The 18591-nt window shown below is 40.0% G+C and overlaps 1 protein-coding gene across 1 annotated transcript in view; it reads left to right on the top strand.

The window, feature by feature from the left end:
* Positions 1-17388, top strand: part of CFAP47 (cilia and flagella associated protein 47) — a 200419-nt gene extending 183031 nt beyond the window's left edge. Inside the window, exons 61-64 of the mRNA XM_081908931.1 lie at positions 4586-4757; positions 6754-6915; positions 16176-16344; positions 17057-17388. Of these exons, the coding sequence (XP_081765057.1) occupies positions 4586-4757; positions 6754-6915; positions 16176-16344; positions 17057-17266 (713 nt within the window). The 3' untranslated portion in view covers positions 17267-17388. The remainder of the gene's footprint in view (positions 1-4585; positions 4758-6753; positions 6916-16175; positions 16345-17056) is intronic.
* The last annotated feature ends 1203 nt before the right edge of the window (positions 17389-18591 follow it).

The following is an 18591-nucleotide window of genomic DNA, read 5'->3' as shown; positions in this document are numbered from 1 at the left end:
GCATTAGCACATTCATTAAGAACTTTACGCAGAATTGCAGTTTCAAGGCAAGAATCTGAAGGAAGCAACATGGAAGGCTTTCTGGGCAATGGCAGAGGATGGGCTTAAGTAGCAAATGAGCATAACAGGAACAGGTCTCCTCAAGAAAAAGGCACCTGGTCAGGCTTAAATGCAAAAGATAGAGGAAGGGGAGAGAGTCAGGGCTTGGCCAGCTTACTGGGTTTGCAGGCGTGGGGGGTTAATAATGCAATATATTCAAGAAAGTGGCTTGATGTGTTGGAGTTGAGGGTTCCTTTTCACTATGCAGAGAGATGAGAACTCTTTCTGTTGGAGAGATTCCTAGCTTCTGTGGTGAAAGCATTACTGTATATACTCAGGTTGAGCTTTAATAAATATAAACAAAGACTAGCAATCCTGTGCTCTTGGCTGTTACCAGGTTGGGGGGAAATTAAACAGTGCCAGTCAGGAAGCACTTATCCTAGAGGTCTGAGAAGTGACTTCCAAAATTGCATCTTCATTCTGCTACCCCTGCAAGTAGGGGTAAAGGGATTGACATGCCTTTTGTGCTTTTCTCCCTGGAGCCTCCCGTGATTTAAACTTCTTCCTTAGCTGTTGTTGGGGAGGTGGGCAGGGAAATTTTAGCTAATTATATTGGCTTGACAGAAGGAGCCTGATGCTCTTTTGTTTACTTTAAATTTACAAATGAGAAGAGAGGGAGGCTGAGTTTTACAGTCAAAGAGACGGTAATGAATGGATATACCAGGAAGTGTTGCAAGTCAGCTTGTTTGAAACATGCTGTAATAGAGGCTTTCTCTCCAGGCATCTCCAGGCCAAAACAGAGCATCCTTTCACAGGGAACGCTACTATAGCAAATGCTAGATTTTAGGAGTGCTTCATAGCACAGTTTTTTTGAGGTATCTACAGATGGTGCCTTTGATGCTTTAGCAGATGCAAGGCACATCTAGGCAGTTTGGCTTCAATGGAACTGCATAGCCAATGATACGCAGCTTGCCATGGATACGTAATGTTTGTTCAGGAGTATAAAAAAGAATTTCTAATGTCTGTGGCATTCGTTTTGGGAACTGGGTCTTTCCAACTATCATTTTTAGCATGAATTCTTCAGTACAGTAAGTGGCTTCTAGGCCCTGATGCACACCAGTGCTCAGGATTACCTTTCAGGCTAAATTAATTCAATGGATTATACTGAATTAGTTACAAATTGAACTTTTTTCAGGTTTGTCCATCTCTTGACGCCTCCTATTCAAAGCTATTGAAACAAACCCTGGAAACTTTAATAGAGATATTGGCAGCACTTCCTTCTTCCAAATCCTGCTGCATCCAAAGAGAAGTAACATTTTTGTTAGCTGTTCAACCCTCTCTGCAATCAATCTAAAACACTATAGTCATATAATAATTGAGTCAGGCAAATCATGAGCAAATTGTAGCCATTTTATCCAATAGTTTCTATTTCTGTACAAGTGCTCAGTTGGAATTTCAACTTCATTTCTCTTAAGCCCTTTTGGGATTGATCGCCACATTATCTTTTCCAAAACTGTAGGATTTCCATGAATCACCCCTACATTCACATGTGAAGTAGCCTAAAAACATTATTTTGGACCCAAAGGCTAGCATCCCTCCTTTGGTGGAAAGATTCACTCCTCTATCTAGATCTCTGCCCTTATCAGTGCTGCTTAGGAGACAGATGTGCATTCCTCCTCATGAGAATATGATTCACATAAGAATGATCCATTGTCTGAAAAAAGCAGCAGCATGACAACAAAGACTTAAGTTGCCCTTGCAAACAATTAGAATCTGTCTTGGTGAGGCAGATATGACAAAAGTACAGCCATAAATTATTCCCATCATTTCTCTAAAGACAGCCAAAGAGAAGCCCTAAGTATGAAACCCTTGATGAATATCCAGCTCATTACATAGAAAAATGATCTCTACACCTCATGACTGGTTATGTGCACTGAAGGAGACTTGCCTCTCTCATTCTTCTATTATTGTGATTTTACTTTACCTCTCTTTATGTGATTCTCTGAATTTTTTCCTAAATTAACAGATCTTACACTGCTTATTTTTTTATACTTTTAACAAAAGTACAGGATTTACCATGTTCTATAGCACATCACTTTCACACATGCTGTTGCATCAATAATTCCTATTAATATAACTTTTTGAACAATAATATTGTGAAATTATACCTTCTCTAAAAAAAGCAGTCAAAGTAAGCTGTCATTGCCTCAGAGTTAGCATCTGCTGGTAGAGGCAGTAAACCTGCCTTTGGGGTGGTACCACTTTATTTATTTAGAGTATTTAAATCCCACCTTTCAGCCGTAAAAATTCCAGGATCAGGTTACATATACTTTTGCAATGGAACTTTCTTCCCCCTCTCTCCTCCTCTGCCATATTCCTTGAACTTTCCAGAACAGATCACAAAGGCAGGAGTGGGGAGGTGGGAGTTCCATTGTGCAGTTGTAAACCCTTGCCCTATTGAATGAGTGTGCTGAATACTGCCCATTGTTTCATGTGTGTAGGTAGAAACACTAGAAGCTTCATTCTGGCTTCATCTTCTATATTGTAACATTGTGTTTTTAAGACTCCAATATTTTCTAAGTTGCGTTATCATTTTCATCAAGTCTGTGAGCTTTTTAGGAGCATCTGGAAATTTCGTCGTTTGATTTTAATCGCACAACTTTAGACAATTTTGTGATGATGATACATGGTCTTTTTTCTTTTCTGCTTCTAGCAGTTGTCACTGTATTTAGGCAGCATGTGTGTCTGGGAGCTGTCTAGATACTAAAACTAAAATATTAACATATTCACAGAGGGGTTTTTATAGCATGATGATGTGGTCGTCTTTAGAGTTTGCAGCTCTCACTGAAAATCTAATTACATTATTCTGTTTTGAGCAGCCCTAAATTAGATTTGCAGTGGAGATTCACAACCAGCTATGGGACTGGCAAAGAGAAATAGTTTTATATACCTTCAGCTGGTACTTACAAAACACGTTTTTCCTCAGGTGCTGTAAAATACTTTCAGAGTGCTTAACAGAGACACAGCAGAGTTCATAAAACAGAAAGCCCCCAGCAAAAATAAATAAATATGTATTATTGGTGAATGACGGCAGGTGCCACATACATATGGAGGAAGCAAAGCTAATAGAGTCCTTTTAGAAATGCATTGACAGAATGTACAACACAATTACCAACTGCAGCTCCATCTTCTTCATATCTGAACGGTGTGAACAATACAATAAACATTCACTATGCAGTATCCAGTGATTTGATTGCTGAAGGAAACATCTGTTCAGCAGTAGCAATTTTGTCTCTGTGGTAGGTTTCAAATGATGTCATCCCTCCTCTCCCCCACCAAGTTCATTTTTATGTTAGAGCCTCTGTGTGGTGACATTTTCTGCTGAGGAATAATTATGAGCCTTCAGTTGTGTCCTACTGTGAATGTCCCACTTTAGTATCACAATTAGCAGTGGATCAATTTAACAAAGGCAAGAAATGGTTTTCATACCTTAATGTCATAGCATGCATAGATCCCCAAGAGGAGGAGACCATGATCAAATCAGCAGATCCTATATGCCTACCCACAGAATTATGTCTTTTTTCATGAGTTGTCATTTTCAGCATGTGCACTGTATAATTCATTGTACTTTAGTGCCACGTTAACCATAGTACAATAGTGAAGCACTTGCTGTTTGGATCCAGACATGCTTCTCCAGAAGTGGAAAAACCCCTTTTATTCATGCAAAGAACCATGATCCATTGGGAACGCCTCACAAGAGGAAGAAGACTGGGCAGCAGCTTTGCCAGTTCCTCATTCCTCTTGCAGACTCATGCATCACTTCCCTTGCTGTTCCATAGAGTCCCTCCAGCTTTTCAGGAGATAGACACCTGCAGCGGTGAGAAATTGATTAAAATCACCACACCGCACCATTTCTCTGGTGCTAGCTATTCAAACTGGACAAGGCCTAGGTAACTTTTGAACTCACATCAGCATATAAAGTTGTGGTGCACATTGCTGCACTCGAGGTGCTTTTATCCATTCCCTACTGTATCCTCGGGTATACATAGGTAACTTCTTAAATTGCTTATTATTCAGAAACTCAGGTTTACAGTCATCTGTAATTGACCATAGCCCATTAAATTAGATAGCACAGAGAGCTGAAAGGTTCTAATATGGCCAACTATGTTTTCACAGTACTGGTGTCTGCCTTTCAATACATCACAGACAAGGAGCTAGGGGCTGTGCTGTGCCCTGACCGTTAATGAGGAAGTATATTGTTTATATTATGGTATTAGTACATGATTAATAGTTGCTATTTTATTACCTTGTATATAATGTATCCAGCAGCCAGATTGCGGAGGGATCAATTTGCAGACAATATATATACACGTAGTTTACTTTCTAAGAGGGCAAAGGATGATATTGTGGCGGGGGTGGGGACTATAAAAAGCATTCATTTTTGGTATCAAACCTTTTCCAAAACAGCAAGCCTCTCCTCTTTGAAACCCAATTTTATTTATACTACATGTACAATGCTATGTTCTTACTTTCTCTCTCTTTTTAGGATTCTTTACCCAAGAAGAATTTGTATATGATATTGAGTTTGAATCTGATAGAGTGGCATCTCAGCTGAAGTCTGCAGTAGCTATAAACTTGCTGAAGAAATTTCGGGATCTGAAAACTGGAATTATGACCTTGATCTTCAATATCATATTTGCACCTAGCAAACCAATGAGGTACAGTGCCCAATTGTGATTTCTCTAGACCTGGTACAAGGCCTCCTTTCTTTTCCTTGAAACCCCTTTCTGTTGTTGTTTCTTCAGGCTTATTTAGGTCTGGATGTTTTATTCATATCTATAGCCAAGTATGGCATGTATGTCTATTAATTACATAGGACTAGAAGTGCTTTTTCCTGTGTGCCATGTGGATGGTGATAATTCTCTTATGCATCACAGACACCCAAGGGGCCTGTAAATACTGACTACCACTATTCCTGTGCATTCAATAGATCTTTCCATGTGCTTCCTTTCATGCAACTGTGGTCACATGGAGAGACAGAATATGCTAGCCTAACCCCCACATTCTCGAAATAAGTAAATAAAATTTAAAATGGTCAAGTAGCACCTTAGAGACCAACTAAGTTTTTTCTGGGTATAAGCTTTTGTGTGCACGCACACTTCTTCAGATATATGCACACAAAAGCTTATACCCAGAACAAACTTAGTTGGTCTCTTAAGGTGCTACTGGACAATTTTTAAATTTTTTAATTTATTTCGACTGCGTCAGACTAACACGGCTACCTACCTGACCCCACATTCTCAACTGCACATTTATTTATTTTTTGAGGGGAGTGGTCTATAAAGAGAAGCTTGCTATGTTTGCATAGACTTGTGGCATGATTTGGAATCTTGATGGCATTGACCCCAACAAACCCAAAAAAATATGCCATAAAATTTGGTCTATGCACAAGATAGAGGAAATAAGTTTGCACATGCATACTGAAATATGATGTGCAATATAGATTCAGGTTTTTTTCTGTGGAGTGATGGCATGTGTGTGCTTTGGAACTTTATAAAAAACAACAGTTGCCATCCTGATTTCTGAAGCTGTGTTTCTAGTTCAACAATTCATTCTGATGCAGGAATCTGAATTTGTACATGGAGATCCATAAAAACGTCCACATTCGTGTGATGCAAAAACATGTTGGAACTGTGCCATCTCTTAAAGTGACCACAGAAGCTTGCTTGCATAAGTGTCATATGCCCTGGGGTTCATACAGAGCACTGTATCAACAGCAAGGAGTAAATACATTCTGTTCCTTCCCAATTTCATTCCTGCTTTTCTTTTGAAAATGGCCAATTCTTGCCATTTTTATGTCATTGGCCCTAGCTGGGCAATGAGTGTCAATCTAAGAGGAGTTGAATTGTTCTGAAAATGCACTACTTCTCATTATGTGAAACACCAAATGGTGTCTCATCCTGCATCATTATGGGAGAGTGAAGAACAGTGAAGAAAATAAATCTAGGGGCTTTTGGATAACGTTTGACTGAGATATACGGAATCAGATTCTACTTCTCTGTGGAATTTATTGGATGGTGTTGGACAGCTCATTGTCACTCATCCTTTGTCCCACAGTATATTTTATTGCTGTCAAGATTAACTATATCGGAAGAACACGTTAAATAGTTACAGCAGTTCAGGGGTGGGTGGAGATAATAAAAATTCTTTTTAAGCTGCAGCTTCTTTAGGAATAAAATTCCATCTCCAGTGAAGTCTGTGGGAGTTGTCATTGACTTTAATGACAGAATTTTACATTTCTTTGGAAACTCGAACTTAAATTACATCTCAATTACTGAGCTGTCATACTGTTGCCATACTGTAAACAGTTCTCCTTTTCAGCAACATGATAAATCAAGGTGTCACCTTGCAGAAATCAAGACTGCTACCGAAATGTAAGCGTAAGGTGAATTAGACTGCGCCAATTAGTTTGGTTCTTCGTTCTTTACAGAAACAGATGGGGAAAATAATGTGATATTTAGCTGACAGCCCTTTCCAAAGTAAGAATGGATATACTATCCTGCATAAAAATAATATCTGCAATCCAATTTATGACCAGCTGTGTAATGCATTACAGGTCTACAAGAATATAAGTGCACCTTGGACATTGATTTATTTGACTTACGTTGCATTATGCCTTCTATTATAATGAATATTTTAAACTTAATTTTGAAGGCATCCGGCAACATTGGTGGTACAGTGTGTCACGGGAGGCATTTGGAAGTTTCCAATACTGTTTGTTGCCACTGAACCAGAAGTGGATGATGTCATCAATATTGAGGCAGCCGGCTTAAACAAGGAATCGGTAGTTAAATTTAAGCTTACAAGCCAAACAAGGTAAGAATATCTAAGGGGGGAAACCTAAAGGTCTTTTTCGAGAATGAAATGTAGCATCCAACGGGATTCAGCTTATTTAAGGACAATATGCAACTAGTCAATAAGACTGATGCCAGATTCCTCCCCCCACCAAAAATAAATAAATCCCAATGAGCAAGTAGATCAGGACATGCTTGGAAATAATGCTTTACTAAGAATGTGGTGCCTAAACAGGTTAACGTTTATTGAGGCTGTGGGACCATAGAAATAATTGAGGAATCCCATACACAAACACACCAATAGAAATTGTTTCAGGTGAATAACTTTCCTGGATCATTATGGGGATATAACTATCATCATCATCAGCATCATCAGTCTATTATTATTCCTCTGTAATCATGTAGCATAAAAAATGAATATATTGTCCAAAGATGTTCTGTCTAAAATGATGGTATTCCTTGTACCTAGAGCATTTTGGGGTTTGCATTTGTTTCTTGCAACAAGTTTCAGGCACTGCCCTAGCTCTGCCTTGCCCTAACAAAAATGAATGAATGAATCAAAAAAACAATTACTAAACAAAACGTACCAAACAAAAAATTTGGTTAATTGAAAATGTTACATAGTAAGATAATGATATCATCTACCAGGAAGTGAATCAGGGCAAATTACTGAGAGTAAATTAAGGCCTTTCTCCCCGGGCTCCATTTTGTATCAACGTGTGTATGTTGTATTAACTAGGAAATAATGGAAACAAAGATGAAATCTAGTCATTAAGCAAGGACTCGATAGCAGACTGCTCTTACAGCATTTCCAATGGTATCTTAGAATGTTAATAATTAGTGGTAAATGCAAAGGATTACGTTACGTGTAAAAGTACAAGGCAAAGCTGGGAAAGGTAGTATTGTTGCAGGCCACCTCCACCTCTGCGTAGCACGAGATTCCAGAGTTCCAGGTACGCATCGAGGGTTCATGTTTCCTTTTATAAATGAGGCACAGTGCAGACTTTGGTGTCATTCTGACATATGGTTTATTTACACCTATATACAACCTGAGCCTGTGATGTAGGAGTTCACAGCATCAGCACCCTAAGAGGGTCTTGCTTCTCCCACAGCCAAAGCCTTGGATCCCTGCAGAAATCAGCCAGGCGCTCTCTCTGCCTTTTCAAAGCAGCTGCTTTTGCCTCCAGCATCTCGCTCACATAACCGCCCCAGTTCAACTCCCTATCTATCAGTTGCCCCTTAATTCCCCTTACTGACTCATCACCCAGGCTATCACTTCACAGGAAGCTAGTTTGGCTTGATTGGATATTAACACTTGCTCGATCCAGGTATTAGAGGGGTCTGACACCATCTTAACACCCCAGACTTATAACAGTATATACATGAGAGACCATGTTGTATTCCAATGGAAGAGTGGGATTTAATTCAATAAATAGAGGATAAATAAGTTTGCAGCATAATACATTTATAAGGATTCTGGAGAGGGAGAATTTCAAAAGCCTATAAAATCCTGCCTCAAAAACACGGTGATGTTTTAAAACTCCCAGATTCTTCTCCCACTGGGATTTGAAGCCCAAACAAAACAATGCCTTGGCTGTCCAATTCTTTCCACTGACTCAGCAAAGTCCTTGTCAGCCAGGGATCATGAGAGCTTTGAAACCCAAAACCAGAGCCCTCACCAGCTTCTTAAAAAGCTTCCATTACATTGCACAGGGCTTGATTTTAAGAAGAGCACTGGGCAAAATCTGGGATGGGGTTGGAACTGTAGCAATAGCTCCTCCCTCTTACGTCATGTTTTCTCCCACATAACTTTTTTCCTACTCTAATAGGAATTAATGGAGTAGTTTTCCTTCTCTGCCCATAAGATTTGATGGTTCCATTCGTTTCTATGGCCAGGGTTGTCAACGTGCTTTCCTGGGTCCAGTACATTGTATGTGGATTCGGGTCTTCTTGCATTCTTAAACCCTGCAATCTATTGGCAAGCACTGCTGCTTACATACATATATTATCTCAGTCTAATTCTATATCTCAGGGTTGTTCTGAAGATAAAAAGGAGGGGGGACAATGCACAAAACCTTGAGCTCCTAGGAGGAGTCAACATGAACAAAGAAAACAGCCCCCCACATTCCTTTAACTGCTACATTCCACAGGGCTGATACTTAAACACAAAACGAGAAAAACGGGGGGGGGGGGGAAAGCTTGCCAACCCAGGTCAAGAATGACATGCAAAAAAAAAAAAAAAATAATGTGTGCACTTTCACAACTTTGGCAGCTGAATCATCTACCTCACAGTATTGTTGTGAAGATAAAAAGGGGTGAAGGAGAAGGCCACGTACACAGCTTTGAGCCTTTCTTAGTAGAGGAAAAGGAAGCTACAGTATAACATTTGCTCACCATGTTGAGAAATAATAATAATAAAAAATAAATAAATTAATTTTTATTTATACACCGCCCTTTCTAGTTCAGAAAACCGGGTTCTGGGAGGCTAACAACAAATTTAAAACTCTTAATTGCAATACAACATAGAAGCAGCATAAAATACAGTATGAAAACATGAATAACAATAAATAAGCCAGTAAAGCACCTGGAAAGTGCATGCACACTGCTCCATGCTTTAGCTGCAAGATCACACAGCCCAGGCATTTTAGAACAATAAACAATTTGCCACCCCTGATTGAAACAAACAAAAGAGAACACACAAGAGGAAAATATCTCAATGTAGCCCTGCCCTCCTCAAACTGTTTTCCTGGTAAGTCAGTGCTGCTTTTGCTTTTCCTGCTTGCTCCCAGTGGCAGCAAACACCTTAAAAGCAGAGAAATTGTGAGGAGGAGGAGACGGCAGTGTCGGTGTGTGCCACATCACCCCCTCAGACAGTAGCCCTGGGGGTCCTTCTCTGGGTGGGGACATACAGTGTATGGAAGGTATAGCCACAGATGCCTGCAAGCATGATGTAATTGCTGCTTCCTGCTGCCACAGGGCAGGCCTTCTTGCTCCCCTCTGCTGGCTGGCTTCTTCTTGAGCAGCTCTTACCTGGAGGTGAAAGTGGCCAGTTTTGGTGCTCCTCTGCCTCCTTGCTCCACCCTCTCTTGCTACTTTCTTCTGCTCCTGTGCTTTTCAGCGGCTGAAGCACTGCAAATGGGCTTCCTTGTGGATCTGCTTGCAAGTAACACAGACAGGTAACAGTTGCTGCTCCATATGGTAGACCCATTCTGACATTGGGCCCCGTACCACCTATACCCATCTCTCAGTGGGCCTGCCTCTGTGAGTGAAGAAAAAACACTATGGGAATGAAAACATGGGGAAAGGGCCAAATACACCATGATCTGCAGGCCAAATACACCTCCACAGAGGGGAATGGAGCTGGGGAAAAGGACAGAGTATTTCTTATCAGCCCTTGGATTGAGCCTAAATTCTGTTTTTCTTTTACTTTTTTAAGAACTCAGGTAATTTCTGAAGTAATCTAAGGAAAGCTTTGGGAAGCTTGCTATCTCTAAATAATGGGAACAAGGAATTTTTCATAATTTCTAAATCTAGCTTTTATTGCCTGTTCATCTAAGTGTTTGGAAGAGAGGCGAGAGTGCGAGTTGAAATCTTAACTTCCTCACTTTCAAAGGATGTCCTTGGCCATTATTGATTTTCTGCAAAGAGCCCACTTCTTGCGTCTGTGTACCTGAGATGGACAGTTGCTATAGCTATCGCTCATGGCTGTCAGCGGAGAGGACCCTTCAAAATATGGCAGTGCTTTCTGTCACAATGGTGAAGCTATCAGGTTCAATAGAACAGGCTGTTTCTGAGCACAAAAGTTGAAGTAATTGCATTGGCAATGCTGTAATCTGCTGGTAGGTGTTTGATAGTAGTGAAGAGATCTAATGTTCCAGGAAAGGGTATAATAAAGTCTGAATCATTATAGTTATATAGAAAGAGGATCCATGATGCAAGCTTGATGCAGCCTATTCATGTCAGAGAAACCATAGAACAGCCTTTATTACACTTGGAAAATATTCCTCTCCGCCCCTGTTTTCCCCATTCTTTCTATTCTCTAGCAAAGAATGTAGTTTGTTATGCTGACAATTCCCTTGATGAGCGCCCTTCTTCATGTGTTTCTTCATCATCTTCTGAGGAATAGGAAAAACCTGCATTTGTTACACAGGGAAAGTATTCTGGCCCTGTTGACCTCATATCTAGAACTTTAAAGTACAGGAAGGTCATAAGGTTTCTAGCTTAGTAATGAAGGATTGGATGAATATTTGGATGAATATTTGAAGCCACTGTTTAAAATAACAGCAACCTGGCATGCCTTTCTTCTGTGAAAATGACTCTCATTCAGGTGTGGGAGGTGTGGGCCTTATGAGCTAGAAGGCCTCACTTGCCTGACTACAGTAGGAGAGTGCTATGAAAATGAATGGTACTGTTAGACTTCTATTTGTTAGGAAAAGAATGTAGAAAATAATATTGATGCCAGAACACCAATAGTGGCATGCACAGTCCTAAGCATATTGTAACTGAACTCAGCAAATCATACTTCGAGTAAAATATGTTTAATATATTTCTGTTAGTATGTTTTAAAATGTTTTATCTTTCACTAAACACTGAAATATCCTTGGAAGTGTTTTTAATCTGCAGGCCAAATACACATATTTTACACATCACAGATCTAAATTGTGGGGTACATTACTTTCAAGGTAGTGGCAATTAGTACTACTTTTAGTGCTTTTATATAGGACAGGGATAAAGAACTGGATCTGCCCATATCTGGTCCACCCTCCGCATCCCACTTTTGGCAGATGTGAACAGCCATCTATCATAGAACATCATGGGAAACCCAGCCAGATCGGCGGGGTAGAAATAAATTATTATTATTATTAGTAGTAGTAGTAGTAGTAGTCAGGTGATTGAGACTTCAGAGAAAGAATCAGTAGTGCACTCAAAGCATGCTACTGATTTTTTCCTCTCAGCCCCACTTGTATTCAAGCTATGGCTGCAAGGATTAATGCCAAAAGTTGGGCTTAAATTCAGCACCAACTCTTGGTAGGGATCAACTGCACTCAAGAGCTTAGACTGAATGAAAACAATCTTAGCAGGTCTTCCAGTTTGTGCCCAATTTAAAAGGCATGGAATGCAAGCCCCACTTGCCAAGGAACAGTTAAGAGTGTGGATCAAACCCCTTGCCTTTTCCATAGCACCCGTGGCTTTACTAGACATCATATGCTGCCCTAGGATCTTCTGGGGGAAAGGTGGGATATACTGTATTTAATAAACAAACAAACAAACAAACAAACAAACATGACAGCATACATGGGGCAGATAAGGGTGACTGGGGTAAAATGTCATTTATCAAATTGGACACACACTGCATTTGTCCCAGGAAACTAATACTTCATATTATTCATTACTCTGGTTGTCATCCCTCCTGGTTTTGCTGAACAAGCATTTTTATAGTGCTGCCAGGAGAAGTTTAATTCCTTAGGCTTGCTATCAGATGAAGAATTGCCAGAATGTGGAATTCCCGATACTTTTTAAATCCTGAAATCTCAGGGAAGCTCAGATTTCTCTGTTTTCCTTAGATGTGATTAGGGCTTTTTTCCAGCCAGAACTCAGTTCTGGCACCTCTCAGGTAGGCACCATTGCCATTCTAAGAGAATGAGAGAGGTGTTCATGGTGAGTTCCTGCATCTCTCCCCCCCCCCCTTTAAAATTAGCACTGGGTCTGATGATTGTAATATTGTAATACCCACTCACCAGAAAGTAATAGTTGAATCGCCATGGTGCTGTACTGTAAGCACAAGACAATGTAATTGAAGGTGTGGCAAGTCTCACTGGGAAAAGCAGCACTTATTTCCTACCCCAACCATAACTAGGTGTGCCATGATTGCTGGTTGGCCATTTATTTCAAAAGTGAGAAAGAAATGAGTCATGGGATCATACTAATGATAAATATAGTAAGCTTGTATCATGCTGAAAACTATATATAAAAAGACACATACAGCGGTACCTCGGGTTAAGTTCTTAATTCGTTCTGGAGTTCCGTTCTTAACCCGAAACCATTCTTAACCTAACCTTTTGCTAATGGGCTCCCACTACCTCTGCACCACCAGCACAAGATTTCTGTTCTCATCCTGGGGCAAAGTTCTTAACCCAAGGTACTATTTCTGGGTTAGCGGAGTCTGTAACCTGAAGCGTCTGTAACCTGAGGTACCACTGTATATGTTTTCACTGTCTAAATGAGAACATTGACAGAAATAGGCGCCCCAAACCTTAGCAGCTGTTGAGTGGGCATCCATCCATCCATCCATATTATTATTCAGGGTTATTCAGGTCTCTGTCAGATTTTATGAAGAAGTAGGGAAAGTAAGAAAAGAATCAAGACCCTAGTGAAGAGCATGGTGTGTGGGGTATATAAGTACAGTGGTTAATATAAACCTGCTGTGAGCAAAATGTTACTCATATGCGTAGCAAGATTTCCTTGATACTGAAAAATACTTAAAACGTCTTATTGGAAAATGGCACTATGGAGACACCAAGGTAATATTGGCCCCTGGCTGGGTTACCTAACAGTGTAACCAACCTTTATTTCATTAAGGGGTTTTGAGCTTTCTCTCCAAAAGTGCAGTGGGTCATCCATAGAGCTGAAATATCTTTTGTTGTCTAAACTTCATGCCCCAGAGTGATTGATTAAAGCAAAGTTTCTCTTGGACAGGTACATAATGCAATCAATGATGATAAATGATGGGCCCTTTATACTCCTGTAGTTATGTCATCATTTTCTTGAAAAGTGCCTATCAACTATCTTGCGCTTGTCATATTAAACTTTACCACTGTAAATTATCTCATGATAATAAGACTACCTTGAAATGTGCATTTCAAACAATACCCAATTGGTTTTTTCTTTTTTCAAAAAGTCCATTCTTAACCTTTAATAATTTTTGCTCCTCAAAAAGCTTTTTATATACATAAAAAGAAGGGAATCGTGGAATTGAAAAAGTAATTTATTATTTATCTGACAAATTAAATGGCTTTGCCCATATAATGTACTTATTTTTTTATTTCTGTGGACCTGGATCAAATTGTCCTGTTCAGCCATCTTACTTCTATGTTTAATCAACATGCAAGGGGGAGGGGGAAGACAAGCACACTAACTCCTCCCTCCTTGCCCTCCAAGAGTTGAATGGATAACTTCTGCAGCAGGGAGCCTTTTCAGCTCATAGAAGATTCCCACATCTTGATTTTCCAGGATTTTAAATCACACAGGGAGCCTCAACTAGTAAAGAAGACTCCCTGTTGAAGTTATCCCTCTGATTTATGGAGGGGGTGGGAATGGGAAAGCAGAATTAGGATGTCCCCCCCATGCTCCCCCTTACATGTTAATTAAACACAGAACACCTGAAGAAGGCTTGCTTTTGTTGGGAACTATATTTTGAGTTAGAGATTGCATTGTTTATATAAAAAATCGCTGTGTACAGAAGGAAAATACGGTAATCATTGCAATATTCGCTTTGAAATACCAAGTGACCCAGTTTACCTTTGCGATATGTTCTTTAGAAACTAATTAATATGATTGGGTATAATCTAATAAACTTGAGAACACATCCATGGATGTATGAATAATGTAGAAGGCCTAAAATTAATATTTGGGGATTATTATTATTATTTTTGCAGAGAATTACTTTGCAATCATAAATTGTTTCAAGAGCCAAGATTACTTTAGTTGTAATAATCAAAAACTGCTACAAAAAACTGGCTCAATTAAGAATACATATGGGTCTTTAGGACGAGGGCTGTCTTTAGCTGTGTACTATCAGTGCCATGAAATAGTGGGCTTGTGCTGGATTTACAAATTCTGGAAGCACTAACTATTCGCAGGGTAGTAATAGACCATTCCCTAATCCATGTGGGGATGTTTTTTATACAGTAAGTCTGGTCTGCAGTAGCAGGAACGGAGAGCAGCAACAACATGTTCTAGCACAGGCTTCCTCAACCTCAGCCCTCCAGATGTTTTTGGCCTACAACTCCCATGATCCCTAGCTAGCAGGACCAGTGGTCAGGGATGCTGGAAATTGTAGGCTCAAAACATCTGGAGGGCCGAAGTTGAGGAAGCCTGTCCTAGCATGTCTACCCACTTTTTTAGGGTCAGTGTTTTTATTTACAGTGGTACCTTGGGTTAAGTACTTAATTCGTTCCGGAGGTCCGTTCTTAACCTGAAACTGTTCTTAACCTGAACTACTTTAGCTAATGGGGCCTCCTGCTACCGCCACGCTGCTAAAGCCCAATTTCTGCTCTTATCCTGAAGCACAATTTCTGGGTTAGTGGAGTCTGTAACCTGAAGCGTATGTAACCCGAGGTACCACTGTATTCCCTAAACGCAACTTTGGCAATTTATTCTCTTGTTACTGAGCAATCCAGTATTTTATTACTATTTTATTACTATCACTAGAAGTACCCTTAGGCTCATGATGTGCTACAACACTAATCTAGGTGATGTTGGCCTTCATTTCCTTTTTGATGTTTTGGTTTGATCCGTTACTGCCCTGGAACCTGCAGAGAGAGGTGGTGAATGGAGAATTGCATTTTCTCATTTCTCCAGCTGATTCCCAGGCACAACTCTGCCCTATCCTACAGGAAGGATGTCAGCAACATTTTCTGGAATGCAAGGTTCTGAACTTTTACTGACTGGCCTCTTATATGCTGGCCAAATAACCTTTCCAGTAGTGCTTGTTTGTTTTTTTAAGTTAGGACTTATTAGGTCAATGATTTTCCTAACCAATTGTGTTTTAGATTCTTGAAGCTGCTGTTACTACGGTAAGTGTGTGTGTGTGTGTGTGTGTGTGTGTGTGTGTGCGCGCGCGCGCGCGTGCGCACTATTTCTTGCAGCTTCTCCTTACTTTGGAAGATTCCCAGATTCCTTGAAAGAAGTGTGGTAGATTGAATGGAACACATTTGCCTCCTTCTGTCCAAGTAAGGAGGAAACCAGTAGTTAGATGAATGCCTGCAGTAAGGAGGATAAACTTACATTAAAAAACCATGTTAGTTTTATATATATATATATATATATATATATATATATATATATATATGCGCAAGTATTACTGAAAGCATTTCAGAAAGTCTCTCCAATAGGCAGGCTAAGAAAAGCAGTATATGTACGAAGTTGAACAGCAGGAAGCACAGCTATAAGGCACCATTAATATTTCATTGCTGATCTCCTGTAGCAGAATACCAATTATTTAGGACTACCGTTGCATGGTAATAAATGTTGTATGATATATTTTGAATGCTCTTCACTTAGGTACCCAGAGCCTTACACGGCATACTTCCTAACAGGCAGCGATCCAGAATTTGCTGTATCGCCTCAAGCTGGGGAACTTCTTCCACTTGACTCGACAGGAACCTGGATCACTGTTGGATTCAAGCCTAATATGTACAGCAAGAAACACACAGCAACATTAGTAATACAGGTGAGCCCTGACAATGGGATTCCTGATAGGGGACTTTACTGTAGTAAGCTCATGGACTTAAGGATTTTTTCTCTAAAATAAATGCTTATAAAATATCCTTTCTGTGGCTAGATATCTCCTTCTAGTGAAATGGGTCAGCTCTGCTATAAAGAAGGTACCTGAAAATTACTTTTGTTCTTGGTTGCTGTAGTATCCATATCACACTCCGTCCATGTACAGAATTTACAGTGCGGAATTCTGAGTTGCCTTTCCTACCCATAGTGTGAGATGACTCACTTGACCCAAACAAAGATGCTAGAAGTTGATGCTGTTTATTTCAAGCACCCCATTAATCCCTGGGGTACAAATAAAGCCAGCAGCCCATTTATTATTTCTGCTTGCTTCCTGCTGTGAACTAATTCCCTCAGAAGCTGCATCTCAAACTGTTGAGCATTAACAAGAGTTTTGATTACCTAGGGCGCTAGACAGTATACATATTTCTAACGCTCTGCTCTTAGTTCATAAAATGAAATGTTCTGCCTTGCTTTATTATTGCATGGTAATGTTTTTTTGCACCATGGTGCAGTTCCGGTAATGTAGCTTTTTGAGGCACCCCCTATGCTGGGAACAATAAATGACCTAATTACACACATTGTGGCAGATAGCTGTTGTCTGCTTCACAGTAATAGACTATGAACTCATTTCTAGTGAAATTTCTCTTTGGTGCTTTCAGACCACAGCAATGCAATGGATGTATGAGATCAACGGCCTGCCCCCACAAACTGAACCACCAAGTTCATCAGCAAAAGTTGACTGCAGGAATACCTATGTCAGATCAGCTACGGTGCAACAACGCAACTTTGTACGGGAAAATATGAAACTGTTATCCACTGGCGTGTCCTCCACCATTAAAGGAGCACCTCTCGTTTTAAGAGCAAAATAAAGCATAATGCCCTCATTTTATATATTTTTTTATTTTTTAGAAGAGCTGTATTTACTCAGACTAAATACTTTATGCACAGTGAATTGTAAAACAATAAATTTTGTAAAAATTCTAGTGAGCAACTCAGTGTAGAGTTTGTTTTACCTACTTGGGAGAATGTGTTGGGAATTTTTGCTGAGTTTCCCTGATCAAGTGGTGATAGCATATTAACATAAAAATACTGCAAGATCTGCAGTGTCCTAACATTGGAATATCACTGTGTCATTTTTAGGATAGCCATAATAGAAAAACCAAGCCCCCAAGTATAGGGTACCATTGCAATCTACTATTGGTATTACTGAAGTTAATTAAGCACTTGGTTAAGGGCTTCCCAGTCATTTAATTAACCAATGCATGTGCCGCATTGAATACTAATGCAATGTTATTAATACTAGTTCAATACAGGGGTTTTTAAAAATACTTTTTGTTGCTTCCTACTTGTATCCTTTTTGACTTTCTGTAAACTAAGAACTACAAATTTTAAAAGTTGTTTTGAGCATTGCAAACAGCAAGGGCGCTTGGTAATGCCTGCCCCGCAGGATGCATTTATAATATTGATGGTGTGGAACTGGTAGGAGCTACTGATTTACTGTCTCTGCTGTGTCAGCTTCATTGGCAAGAGTACAGTGAAATTATATCAGTAGCACAAGAACTGTGGAATTCTGGCTGAGCTATCCTTGGCAGAGAAGTGGGGGAAGATGCTGTAAGACACACTTAAATTCATTCAGTCGTGAAGACCGCAGGGATCTGGGTCAGCCTGCAACATACATTAGAGCATTCAACAAGTGGCACTTTCTTACAGTGAGATAAAATGAATGGGCATTATGTGGGTGTAGTGATGTATGGATTATGTCCCTACCTAGCAATCCTAATAGCCTAGATCAGCAATGCTGTGATCTGAAGCTTTAGGATATGTTGACATTGGGGTTTTGTCTAGGACTTAGATGCACTCATTCTTTGAATATGACCTCCACAGGAAGCAGGGCAACAGCAGTGCTAAACCCTGTCATTCCAGGAAGAATTGGTAGCGTGAGGGAAGGCTCCAGAGTGTGCATGTGTGTGTGTGTGGGTGGGGGGAGTATTGTGCCAAAATCCTCACAACATTGTGGCTGTATTTCATGATTGGCCCTAAAAGAACAAGTTCTCAATGGAGAAACCTGGATTGTACAAGGCGGTTGAGCCATTTAATTTAGACCACACACTTCCTCTTTCTCCACCCAGATATTCTAGCACATCCCTATAAATTTTATTGATGCTCTGCCAAGGATGGATTTGTTTCACACAGA

This window comes from Podarcis melisellensis, assembly GCF_964234715.1.
Source record: "Podarcis melisellensis genome assembly, chromosome: 4".
Classification (NCBI taxonomy): Eukaryota; Metazoa; Chordata; class Lepidosauria; order Squamata; family Lacertidae; genus Podarcis; species Podarcis melisellensis.
This window is presented reverse-complemented; position numbering and strand designations above follow the sequence as displayed.